General features: G+C 56.5%; 4 protein-coding genes across 4 annotated transcripts; all 4 read right to left on the bottom strand.

Annotated features, from left to right (window-relative positions):
• Nucleotides 1-444: 444 nt before the first annotated feature.
• Nucleotides 445-1,878, bottom strand: LMH87_003312 (uncharacterized protein; the record flags this gene model as incomplete). Its single annotated transcript, XM_056204548.1, has 1 exon — nucleotides 445-1,878. One exon carries the CDS (start codon nucleotides 1,876-1,878, stop codon nucleotides 445-447), a length of 1,434 nt encoding a protein of 477 aa, XP_056048098.1.
• Nucleotides 1,879-2,598: 720 nt separating this feature from the next.
• Nucleotides 2,599-2,973, bottom strand: LMH87_003311 (uncharacterized protein; the record flags this gene model as incomplete). The annotated part of the gene is made up of 2 exons (XM_056204537.1): nucleotides 2,599-2,679; nucleotides 2,737-2,973. The coding sequence occupies 2 exons, from the start codon at nucleotides 2,971-2,973 to the stop codon at nucleotides 2,599-2,601; spliced, it is 318 nt and encodes a 105-aa protein (XP_056048097.1).
• Nucleotides 2,974-3,935: 962 nt separating this feature from the next.
• On the bottom strand, nucleotides 3,936-7,189 carry LMH87_003310 (uncharacterized protein; the record flags this gene model as incomplete). Its single annotated transcript, XM_056204526.1, has 6 exons — nucleotides 3,936-6,656; nucleotides 6,714-6,779; nucleotides 6,832-6,850; nucleotides 6,905-6,963; nucleotides 7,021-7,086; nucleotides 7,187-7,189. The coding sequence occupies 6 exons, from the start codon at nucleotides 7,187-7,189 to the stop codon at nucleotides 3,936-3,938; spliced, it is 2,934 nt and encodes a 977-aa protein (XP_056048096.1).
• Nucleotides 7,190-8,984: 1,795 nt separating this feature from the next.
• Nucleotides 8,985-12,104, bottom strand: LMH87_003309 (uncharacterized protein; the record flags this gene model as incomplete). Its single annotated transcript, XM_056204514.1, has 8 exons — nucleotides 8,985-9,465; nucleotides 9,570-9,673; nucleotides 9,738-9,910; nucleotides 9,980-10,086; nucleotides 10,139-10,165; nucleotides 10,518-11,121; nucleotides 11,177-11,946; nucleotides 12,025-12,104. 8 exons carry the CDS (start codon nucleotides 12,102-12,104, stop codon nucleotides 8,985-8,987), a joined length of 2,346 nt encoding a protein of 781 aa, XP_056048095.1.
• Nucleotides 12,105-12,685: the final 581 nt, after the last annotated feature.

Raw genomic sequence — 12,685 nt, 5'->3', positions numbered from 1 at the left:
CTCGCTTCGTAGTGGTGCAAAGCTATCGGCCCGATCAAGACATGGTTCATGAAATAGAGAGTATAGGTGTGATTATAGTAGGAAGTTGATATTAAGCTTACTTTAAGGTAGTGGAACTCTCTTGCTGCATTGATCAAAGCCATCTGTCCATGTACTCCGTAGTGATGATGGACTTACACTAGACGTGACTAGCCAGGGTTTCTGCAGGAGACTGACTGACTGGCGTGCTAACTGTCTCCTCTACTCATGCGAACATCAACTTGTTCCTATCCTCTCGCCACTACGCACGCTTGGCAATCTTTTCGCGATATGCTGGCCTCTCTTAAACCTCGTACCCTTGCCATAAACGCAAGCATGCCCGGCCGCCGCTCGCCCCGTCAGTCCCACCCACAACTGCCCACTAGGTAACAAGCTCCTCTCAGGATGACAATCGCCATCCTTTGATCACGGAGCAGCCGATCCGCAACGCAGCACCCAGAAGCCCTCGGGCGCCAGGCACGGCGCGCACGCGAGGTCGCTGCCCGCGTCGCGGATCCGGCCCTCGAGGTACGTGACGGCCGCGGCGACGAGATCCCACCGCCGCGGCTGGAAGAGCAGCAGGCCCGCGTGGTCCCAGCACGTCTGGACCCTCGCCATCGGCTCCTCCCTGCCCTCCTTGTCGACGTGGCGCAGGTGCGGCGTGCCCTCGAGCATCCGCAGCGCCTCGTCGACGGCGGCCCGGTCCTCGGGCACGTAGCCCGCGCCCATCTGCAGCAGCTCCAGCCACGCCGGCGGCCTGCTGTGGTCGATGAGCACCTCGGACCCGTCGTCCTCGACCTCGACGACGGCGTACGTCGACATGTGCGCCAGGTACAGCGACGCGAGCTCGCCCGCCTCGTCCTCCGTCGCCGCCGCCGCGGGGCCGAACGCGCCCTGCCGGATGAAGCCCGCCACCGCCGCCCGGTCCGCCTGGTCGAGGTCCTGGCTGTTGAGCGTGCGCGCGCGCGCCCACTCGCCCAGCAGCACCAGCGCGGCGTTGGCGTCGGCCATGCCCTCCAGCGTGTCGGCAAACTTGTCGCACAGCGCCAGCACCTCGGTCTTCAGCTCGCCGTCCGCGGGCGGCGTCTCTTCCACCTTTTCGCACAGCTCGGCGACCTGGTTCAGGCCGTCGATGGCCTGCTGCTGCTTGCGCTCCTCGAGGGGCGCGTCGCGCCGGCGCTGGCACGCCCGGTCGATGGCGTCGGGGCTCGCGGGGCTGTTCCACCGGAAGAGGCAGATGAGCCAGAGCTTCAGCTCGTTGCCGTCAATCTCGGGCACGCGCTTGCCGCCGATGGCCTCCTGCAGGTCCGCCATGGCGCCGTCGAACCACGCGACGGCCGCCCCGATGGGGTTGTCCCAGCCCTTGACCGCCGCCAGGATGCCGTGCGCGTGCGGCGCGAGCGTCGCAAATGCCACCATGACGCCGCCCTGCCCGTTGAGGCGCAGCTTCGGGTACCGGGACGTCCGGCCCGTCGCGGCCGTGCCGGCGGGGCACTGCATGCCGCGCTTCCTCTTTGTCGCCGTGCAGGACTTGCCCCGCGGGTAGATGCGCCCCTGCTTCTTGCGAGGCCCGAGGGGGTTGCCTGGGGTCCCGGGCACGCCGTCCTGCTTTGGGGGATGGGGCCGGTTCAGCTCCGGCAGGCCGCCGGGCAGGTTGGCCGACGGGCCACCGGGGTGCCCGCCGGGAGCGTGGACGGCGCCCGCCAGGCCCCAGCTCTGCATTCCCTTCATGACCAGGTTATAAAGCTCGCGGGCCTGTGCCGAGCCAGCCTGCGGCGGGGTCCGGGCCTGCAGGTCGGCGGTTGGACCCGCGAGGGTTGTCCCAGCCACGGCCAGCAGAGCAAGCCAAGCGACCTTCATATTAAGCGAGTAGAAAGTAAGCCTGGCCGAGCGAGGGGAAAGATTCTGGTGAAGAGTAGAGTCGACAGTCTAAAAACCGGACTAATCTGTTTTGAAGAGCAATGGTGTGGTATACCGTGAGGTCTATATATACTTTTACGAGACCACGTTGCTCGGATAGAAGCCGGGAAGCCAAAGACTATACCGCCGGTCTATATATGCTCTTGTGAAATTATGCTGCCTCGTATTAGTCAGTCGACCAGGAGCCTGTATATTAATGATGTATGGTATTGCCGCCCTTTCGATATTATCCGTCGCAAAGGTGAAGCAGACCCTTCCGGGCCTCGGTGTTGAATCGCCAACTTCTGCCAGGTGAGGCCCAGTTGGAGTGGTAACGCACATCTCTTGGCAGCCAAGGCTCATGACCCCTGCTCAATCACCGAACACACGCTTATAACTACGTGTGTGTCACATATAGCTACCCAGTAGGACCGTGTCGCCCGGAGCTCGCTAGCACTTCCTGGTCACAGGAGTCACAATCTACACAACTCTTTCACTTCCATCCTGCTTCCATAGGTATAACAGAAATATAGACCAATAAAATACAAGTAATAGTGACAGCCATCTATAGGTAAGCGCTAGAAGCAATAATAAGATGGCGCCCAGTAAGTCTATCAACAAGCACGCTAGCCTCCTAAAAATGGACATTGGCGCAACGACATGGACACTGTCGATAGATCTCTAGACATGCAGAATCCGTTTGAGAAAGTCCATCCAAGAGACCCTTGGGCATGGGCCGCCGTCGACCCACGAGAAATCATGCTGTTTTCTTGACATTAGCAAGCTTGTCCACATTAATCCTGTAGTCCTGACACGCACGTGTTCATACACCAAGGTGCCGACCGAGACGCCTGAGTCTCGACAATGCCGACAGAGCCCGCGGCGCTGTTCCGTAGTCTCCAGCTTGGCGAGGGAAGGATTGAACACCGGCTCTGCGCAGCGCGCCAGCGGCTGCGGACGGTGGGCGCATCGCTTGTACAGCCTCTTGATCGTCTTGTGCTGGGTTGGCCGTCGGCAGTTGGAGTGGATCACGACAGCCTCGATGTATTCGCACATTGCCGGATGGCGAGTGATTTATTTCTTGATGGTCAGCGGGGGAGCGTTCTTCAAGATGAGCTGACTTTGGGGTTTGCATGTGGGAAGGCTCTCCCACGGATTTCAACTCTTTTTAAATAGGTATGATGGGAGCGGCCGTAGGATGAAAATGACGGCGTGCTTTTCAACGAACACGATTTGTTTTTTAGCAATCGATATGATTCCCCCTTTGTATTTCCACAATAGCTACACGGGCCGTGTAGCTCCAGATGAGGCAACGGTGGCGATGGTGGTGTAGCCCTGATCGACGGTTCTGTAGACGGCGCCGCCGGCGCGGCCACCCGCGTACGTGTATCCTTGCCCAAAACAGCCTGGCGATGGCCAATTCGAGAGCATATCGCACAATGGTTCTTGGCCACCCGTCGCAAGCGCTGCCGAGCTACGCAGAAAGAGAAAGAAAAACCGGCAGTGGCGCGCTGAAACACGCCTGCCTCGCTCAATCTCCTGTGTATAGATGAGGTGTCACGGGAACGGGCACAAGATTATATGGACAGTTGCGTGTAAGATTAACAAAGGGGGAGCTGCAGGTCCGACACTTACTCCGAGTTTCATCGCAGCTCCCGTGACATCCGACTATCCAGGTACTGAGCACAAGAAAAGATCAGGCATCCGTGTAATCAACGTTTTGATACGTTGACAGTCTATTGGGGTATCTTTGACAACCCCCTTTTTGCTATTCAGAATGGTGTATAATACATGCTTTCTAATTTTCATTTCCAATAAAAGAGAGAAAGAAGATGCGCCTTCTTGGCAAAACCCCCCGCGACGCTCAATTTCTTTTGACAATTGTCCAAATCCGCTTCTATAACCCACCAAAACACCTGGTTGAATTCAACCATTGGTAGCCAAGATACTTGACTGTAACGTTAATATGCAAAAACAACACACGCACCGCCCAACAGTAAATATCAACACCGGCACTTTCATTGACGTCTGCCCCTCTTGGCCGATCGCGTCGACGGCGGAGGTGGCGCCTCCGTGGCCTCTCTCTTCTTGGTCTGCTTGCGCAGTCGAGGCGGAGGCGGCGGATCCGCGTGCAAGTGGCCCAAATCCTCCAGCGCCATGGTATTCTCCCATCGCAGGCATCGATAGTTGGGTGGCTCCGGCGTCTTCTCTCGGATGCGTGAGCTGGCGCGCTTCGTCGGCGCCGACTCTTCTCTGCACGCTTCTTCTTCGGCCGCATTGGTCAGGTACTGCTGCCGCTTGTTCATGTGCTCCGCAATCTTGTCCTTGAACGCGACCAGCTCCTTTCGCAGCCGCAGCTCGTTGAAGCCCCGCGGGTCCAGCCACTGAATCAGCTTGTCCAGGCTCTCCGTGTCGGCAATGTAACCCCATTGGTGGGCGCTCTCCATGCTCGTGCCGCCCTCTTCTTTGTCCTTGCGCTCTCGGACCGTCATGTTGAACTTGGCCTTGTACTCGTTTTCGAGATCCGTTGGTACGTCAATGTAACCTTCGCGCTCCAGCTCGTCGGGCCCCTGAACCCACAGCCGTCCATTCGCGTAGCCGGCTTCAGCAGTCGAGCTGTTGGGCAGCCCACCGTAAGGCATACCGTTGCGCTCAAACCAGTAGTATCGATTCCAGAACCGATCCCTGCCGAGAACACGTGTGCGTGGGCAATCAGCTTCGCGAAGATCGTTCTCAATGGTGACAACTTCCTCCTCGCATTTCTTGATAAGTTCCTCCTTCTTTTGAATGTCCTTGAGCAGCTTGGTGAACTGTTTCGACTGGTGGGACGCCTTGGCGGCTTCTTTTTGCGCCTTTTCCTTAGCTTTGCGGGCTGCCTCCTCCTCCTCGCGCTTTTTACGCTTATCGACGACCTGGCGTCCTTGACGCTTCTTCTGCGGCTTTTCGTCGTTGCTGGGTTCGGCTTCGTCTTCGCCTTCCTTTTCCGTCATGGTGTCGTCGACCCCGTTCATGCTGACATCGCCATTCTCCTTGACCTCCTCCTCCGGGGGCATGTTCTCGGGAAGTAGAGCCTTGCGCTGTTCGTTGAGCTGGCGCAGCTCCTCGGTTGCTTGCTTGCGTTGGCGTTGCCATTCGACTCTGTCCTTGCGATACTTGGTCATGGTCTCGTTGCAGTCCTCCATATAGCCTCGCACAGCCTTGGTCTCCATGGTCAACAGGCAGAGAATTTGCAAAATCTGCACCCTGGTGTTGACGTCAAGCTCGGCATAGTTTTGACGAGCAGCCTCTTGGCTAGGTTCCGTGTCGGCTGGAATAATTTGCAAGAGCAGATCCTCGTACGTCTGCTGATGCTTCTCGCCCTTGGACAGCTGATGTAGCAGGCCAACGACGATTCGCTCCCAACCGCCGTTGAGAAAGTCTCGTTTCCGGAGATGCTCTACCCAATCAAATTCCTTCATCATCTCCTCAACGCGTGTCTTGGATTCGATTTCAGCTTTGATGGTCTCCTCCTCGGCGGCGGCAGCTTCGGCAGCTATGCGCTCGGCTTCTTGCTTGGCTAGGCTGCTGCGCGTGGCGCGCTTGACAGGCTTCTGCTCGGGCTCCTCCTCTTCCTCTTCCTCCTCTTCTTCCTCGTCTCCTTCCTCGCCATCTTCTTCTTCCTCATCGCTTTCGTCCTCCTCGATTTCGGGTAGCGTGATGCGAACTTTGCCGCCATCTTGCTCAGAGTCCACCAAAACCTTGAGTACTGAGCAGTGAATTTCGTCAAAAAGCTGCACCAAGGTATGTTCTGAAGCCATGGACATGGCCTCGACAAAGTCGTCAAAGGTAAAGGAGTCGAGCTTGAAGATTTCGCAGTACACGTTGAGGGTATCCCAAGTCTCCAGCAGAGGTCCGACGGATTTCATTTCGACATACTCTCGTAGCGGATCATCGTTGCCCTTGTCTGACGGTGCATCGCTGCACATAAATTTGAGGGCCGGTCGGTGAATCTCGGTGTTGGGGTCGAGCTGCAAGTCTTCGATGGGATATTTCGGCGGCGGCGGAGGAGGCGGAGGAGAAGGTTCGCTCTTGATGCTGGGTTCTGCACTGCCATTGACAATCCCGGCGGGCCACTTAAGCCCTTTGCCAGCGACAAGCTTGGGCTTGATGCTTTTCGCGGGCTTTAGCTCGGGCAGTCGTGCAGGCTGAGATGTGGTGTGGCCGTTGACATCAGATGAGCGCTTCTGGGCTTGGAGCTGCTTGCGCTCTTGCAGCTTGGTATCGTAGCGCAGATGGGGCGGTATCCTGGTGTCGATGTGGTACTGTGCGGCGTAATCGTTCTTGACGAGCCAAGGGGCGCCAGTCCATGCTTCGCGCATGACCGTCTTCTTGAGAAAAGCGCGCAGCATAGCTTTGGTGAAGATGCCCCGGTCGCGTGAGATGTTATCCTCGGTGACAATGACTTCATTCTCGCTGCCGTGGGCGTCGACCAGGTATCTTGTAGAGGGCTTCGTGCGGCTGCCGTCGGCAAGGACGCGCTCGCCAAATGTTGTCTTGTCGCGAACGAGGCCATGGATTCGCTCGCCGCCCTCGCCGGTAATAGCGACCTCTTCACCGGGGTAGTAGTCTTGTTTAAACTCGTCGTAAATGGTATCGACAAGATTGTCGAGTCGCGAAACGATCTGGAATTGGACTTTGCGTAGAATGGGGCCTTTGAGGGCTTCGGGGAAGGATTCTTCGACTTCGCGGGCGCCAGCGAGCTATCAAGTAATTAGAAAACGGCACGAATTTTGTTCTCTTGATTGAGGAATACACACCTCGCTTTCATGTGCTTCGAAAAAGGTTAGGCCTGAATGGCCCGTTATTTGATCGTTGAAGCGTCGCTGCTGAGGTTAGTGGTGGGCCGGTTATATGGACCGTGAGTGCGCGCTGTACCTGTTTGTAAAAGTCCATGCTAGACGGCGTGAGCGACATTTGACAAAACAGCTGGACCATTGTCGTTGCTTACCGATTTAAATAATCTTCATAGTTGGCAAATATTTCACCCGTTTGGGGAATGTACCAGACCTGCGTCCCGTCAGTCGTCGCAGGGACATGCTTGTGTGCCATGGGACGAAGGCCTACCTCTACATCTTCGTCTTCAACCTCGGCCGGAGGGAGAAACTTGACGGGTTTGCGCTTAAAAAGCACCTAGAGGAGAGAAGCCGGTCAGCGGAGGTGTCGGGCGCGTGGTGTACCAGGTCCACGAGGCGGGCGGTCGCATGGACAGGGTGGTTACCGAAGTGCATACCATTGTGTCGAAGACGGCGACGGCGGCCGAGTCGCGCTTATACGTGTGCACTGGGTAGGTCGCGAGGTATAAGTTGCGTGGATGGAAATGAAGCTCGGTGCGAAATAGCGCGTCCTGCGGGAGCGGATAGGCCGCAGCCTCAAGTGCCGTGCGGAGGGGGGGCGGCCTCGAGATTGGGACGCGCCGAGGGGGCGGGAGAGGGCGTTGTCGGTGCTGCTCGTCGGATGCTGTAGGCGCGCGGTCTACCTCGAGTCGGAACAACGCAAAGCAGAATCGGACGGAGTAAAACGACCCTCGGGGGACACCTTGGTCGAGCTGCGGTGTTTTAAATGATGTAGGACTGAAAAAGAGTAAAAAGGTGAGAGGTGGAGACTTTTTCTGGGTGGTGGTGTTGTCGTCGGTCTGGGGGGGCCAAGCAGGACGAGGAGAGTGGATTTCCGTCTTCGAGGACGAAAGACACGGCAGACACACCACCGCGCCACGGGGTGCGGGTCGATCGCAGCAGGCGAGCTGACCTCACTTACACGACGGACGCGGAGGACAGTGTCTAAGCAGTATATGTAAAGCGACGCGGCGGGAAGATATGACGGGATGACGGTGTTGACAATGTCGTGGTTGGTGGTTGTTGTTGATGCTGGCGATGATGATGATGATGATGATGGAGAGGAGGAAATTATAATGACGAGGCGGCCAAAGAAGAAGCACAACAGACGGACGGACGGACGGGTAATAAAGCTGTCGCTACCTTAATTTTTTCCAGGTGGGCAGCTGGCAACACAACACAGCACAGCAGCTGCCAGCTGGCGGCGCGTAGAAGCAAACGGGGCGGTAGCAGAGGTACCTCGCACGCCAAATACAGTGTCAGAGGTACTTGTGGCCTTGTGCGCGACGCTAAATTGGGTCGACGAGTGACAAAGCCTGCCTCGCCAGGAAGGGAAACTTGCACTAAAACTTGTGGGGGCCGAAGCTGCCAGGTACTCAGAGAGTGTACCTCCGAGGAAGTGCGGTTCTGAGGACGCATATTTCTCGCTGCTGATGGCCGACTAAAAAGAGTAAAAAATACCAGAGGCTTCACTGGTCACCATTGATAATTTGAAATTTTAAAATCGTACCTTGCGTTCACACAATGCAGTGTCAGGCCACCTACCGTCCGCTTCCCCTGCCACCCTCCCACCCGCCAGGTACCGAAAAGGTACTTGTAAGCCCGGCCCACCCGGCTGCGCCGGGGGCAGCCCCGTTCTGCGTTGCACCTCTCACTGCCCGTTGCACTACCTCGTCGCCGCCTCGCCATGATATTACCTCCTTGCACATCAACCCGCGCGCCTTTCATGCGCATGTTTGTGCTTGATTTGATCATGAGTCAATGGAGAATTGAATAGATTACATGATTGATTTTTTACTATCAAGATGCACCGTCTACATCTCGCCATGCGCGGCCCGTCTTCCTCCTCGCATTTGCACCCACCCCAGACTTGGCTGCTGGAGCCCGGCAGGGCTGGCTTTTAGCGTCCCCTTCAGGGTAATGCTTTTCAGTTTTCTGAAATGAGGAATTGCATTTGTTGGGATAAATGTATTCTACTTTTGTACCCGTTTTGATATTGAGTACCATATAGTATTTTTATATCGGGGGATAAGCGACGTACCGTATAACTGGCTCTTGATACCAGCAATAGCAACTGCATTCATTGATAACAGCGGCGATTTATTCATGATTTCATTTCTCAAGACATATAATCAAAAGAGTTACTGCACGCATATCACACGCCTCTCCCCGATTTCGACATCACGCAGCTCTCTCTCAAACCAAGTCAGACCACTTGAATCCCCATCTCCTCGCCGCCGCACCCGCCACCACCACCACCAGCGCCGTATACGCCGCCATGTCCAGCAGCCTTTTCCCCTGTCCCAGCAGAAGTCGATAGTTAAGCCCGTGATAGTTGGCCGCAAACTCCTCGCTGCTGTTGAGATGCGGCGTGCCGCCTCCGGCCGCCCCGTCCTCGGGCACCTCGCGACCCAGGAACGCGCACAGCGGAACCCACCCCTCGCGGACGTGATACTCGAGCAGCTTGCTGGCGGGGACGAGTGAGCGCACCCGGGCATTGTGTGCCTCGTATGCGTGCCGTCCGTTAGCCGCAAAGTCCTTTTGGAACAGCACCCGGTCCAGCGTCTGTAGCAAGGCGGGAATCCACCGCGTCGGCATCAGCAGCAGCTGGTCCGTCGTGGCGGCAAACGCGGCGAGAGGACCGTCCAGCATGGGACGCAGAGCCGTTGTCATGGAACTTTGTTTCAATTTTGGTCAGCAAAAGAAGTTTTGCTTCAAAGTGCAGGTCGGCCGGTGGTGGGTGTAGTCAGACTGTTGTGGTAGGAGGAGGGACGAACATACGCGAACCAGCTCTCCGTGTCTCGCGTAGTTAGAATAACCTTGGCATCCGGATAAGCCTCAATGAGCTCCTCAGCGAAGTAAGCCGCCGGCATATCCGTGACCGCCTGCGAAATGTCGCTCCTATCAGTAAAAAGCCCACCAGGCAGACGCGGCACCGACTTTGCTCACCTGACAGTGGCCCAAGATTTGGTCAAGGTCTTCGCGCGTCACCTTCTTTCCGGCTTCTTTCTTATTGAGCAAATCGATCCACAGCCTGCAGTCGCGATAAGGACTGCTAGCAATGGCGTCCACCATGTGATACGAGTGCCGATACCCGAGCGTTAGGAGCGACTCCCGCAGCGCTGCGATGTGCTTGATTAGTCTTCTACTTGAGCAATATCAGTCATGGAAACAAATCTTCAAAAACACACAAACTGTTCCCGTGCGCGACATTCCTAGGCATAGCACCTTCATTGGGACCGTTCGGGTCGTCGGCGCAACGGTCGTGAATTTGGGGTCGGAGGTCGCCATCGCGCAACTGTTGGTATCAGCCGCCAGTGCATTCGGAACCCACTGCTACAAGTACTCACAAGCTATAGTTTAGAGATACCTTGATTCTGACACTCGACTTTGGAAAGTTGGAAAGAGAAGAAAGAGGGGAAAGCGACAATGCAGGCAACAGTCTATATGCGGGCGGTGTATCACTAGCTGCATGCTGAACTTGCAGCTGCGCACAGCGAGCGCCGCATCATCAATTGCATGACCTCATACTCTTGTGTCACTTTTGCTTTCCGAAACATGACGGCTAAGCCTGACTCCAGCGATTCGAGGAAGTCTCTGACGACCAATTGGATTAAATTATGCTGATAATTCTATGACTTGCAAATAAATGGCACCACCGAGTATTATGTGGTAAAGTATACAATCATATATGCCACCCAGCTGCCCACCACACCCACTGCTGTGTACACACTCGTCAGCATCAGTGGCAGGAACTCCAGACGCTGTCCGAAGACGAGCTGGTGCACGAGTGACGTGTACAGGACCAGCGGGATGCATAGTGCAAAGTACAGCGTATTAAAGCGGTCGAGCGGAAAGAAGCGCGGCGTGTTGGACGCCGGTACCAGCCTGTCAAAGGCCGCAAGGAAAATGACCAGCCACAACAGTGTGTAGACGGTCTTGATGGGGAACTCGGCGGGCGTGAATAACAGAGGAAAGAGGGAGACGTGACCTGCGACAGCGAGCGGCCGAAAGGTAGAGAAATGGCGCCTGTCTCGCAGCGCGATCAAGCTAAAAGGAATGATGACGAGCAGAATGGCCTTTTCGTGCACGTGGTAGCCAAACAAAAACGATGCGTAGCCGCAAAGCGTCGTCGCACCGATAAAGTTCTCCCACGAGGGCTTAGGCTGCATGAAGAGCTTGATAAGCGGGAGCACTTGGAAGAGCAGCGTCAAAGCAAAGCATGTACGGGCGCTGATTTCGGGAAGGACGGCAAACGAGGTGTCGCCGACGAGACCACGGGTGACACTTTGCAGGGCTTCTGCCTTGATATCGAGACCCAGCCTCGGGGCAACTAGACGCGTTAGCAAGAAATATATATGCTGTGTAGTGCCTCACCGAGTACTCACGGACAATGAGAGCGCGGTCGGCAAAAGAATATAGTGCCCAGACATTAGGGGCCCAGTACGCATGACAGAGTCCTCGCGCAAAGGGAAACAGTCGGCTCATCATCTGCGGCATCTGCTTTAGCGCAGCAAATGGCCCAAACGCCGCTGCTACAATGGCCACGATGCCACCACCCAGTCTGAGGCAGTTGCCGAATTGAATGTCAAATATGGATTTCGGCGACAGGCAGTAGGCGCGCAGCAGGAAGACAAAGTAGGCCGGGGCGAGGTAGACGTAAATATGCTTGAAGCAGAGCAGCGCAGCAAAGACGAGGCCGCTGGCAAGCAGCGAGTCCTTGCCACCGCGGGCCAGCACGAGCGACAGCACGAGTATGCCGTACATGAAGCCATTGTACTGGAAGTGAATGTGGTCGATGATGAGCAGGCCGGGCGACAGGAGGACGGAGAGGGCGACGGCGTGGGCGGCGCGGCGCGACGGGCGCGGGGATGACTCGACAAACAGCTGCAGGGCGTAGGCGAGCAGCAGCTCGGTGACGATGACGGTGGTGCGCTGGAAGTAGACGGTCTGCCAGCTGTCGTACTCGAGGTTGAAGACGCGCAACATGGCCGGGTCGGCGAGGCGGGCGACGTGCGACATGAGCCACTCAAAGTAGGCAAAGAAGGGCGGGTAGTCGAGCGTCCATTGCGACGTGTCTTCGTAGTACCACTCGGATACGGGGAGGCTGTTTGTGATGGCGAGCCAGTTGCGGTGGACCTCGAAGTCGGTGGATTTGCTGCATGGAAAAGAAAAAGGTTAGCAATTGCTGTCTTGGGGCTCGTGTGAGCTGGGTTGTTGCGGCATCGTATCGTACTAGGCGGGGAACAGGAGAATCTTAAAGGCAGCAGCAACCAACGCGCACTGCGTGATGGTTGGGTACGCCGTGTCGGACATGCTGAGGGGAAAAAAGAATGAAAGAAAAGAAGTTAGGGCATGTGTGGCATGGCAGAAACCATGAAGCGTGGGCAATGCCGAGCCGAGATGCGCGGCATGGAGCTTGGAGATGGACAGGGGAGCATCACCAAGCTGAAGCAGAAGCTGGGGGCGCTTTTTGTTAGCTCGCCTCACCTTGCCCTCAGCTCCAAGCTGCCGGCCAGCAGCTCACCTCCACACGCTCGGCAGCTTATCGATTATCCACACGCGCCACTCTTCGATACGAGCTCCGTGCTAAGGAGTGTCTTGGTGAGTTTACTTTCTACCATCAGTGACGAATTGGTTACTTTTTGGTGATTCACTTTCTCAATCGCTGCATCTATCCATTCTATCCCCTTGTGCTGCAGGTTGCGCCCCTGTTTTGAGCTGTTGCAGCACCTATTGACCGTGCTTCCCCGCTACGCCACCAACCCCTGTCGCCCGACGCCCGACAGCCTGCAAAGTGTCCTCTCGCCTACGTCAACCTCGTCGGACTTCGATAACGTTCTCCCTCTGCGACTCTCAGCCTTGCCCATTGGGTCCGCAAACTCGAACTCCAGATT

The sequence above is a fragment of the Akanthomyces muscarius genome, chromosome 2 (genome assembly GCF_028009165.1).
Source record: "Akanthomyces muscarius strain Ve6 chromosome 2, whole genome shotgun sequence".
Lineage (NCBI taxonomy): Eukaryota > Fungi > Ascomycota > Sordariomycetes > Hypocreales > Cordycipitaceae > Akanthomyces > Akanthomyces muscarius.
The sequence above is the reverse complement of the archived record's forward strand: the minus strand, read 5'-3'. Positions and strand labels throughout refer to the sequence as shown.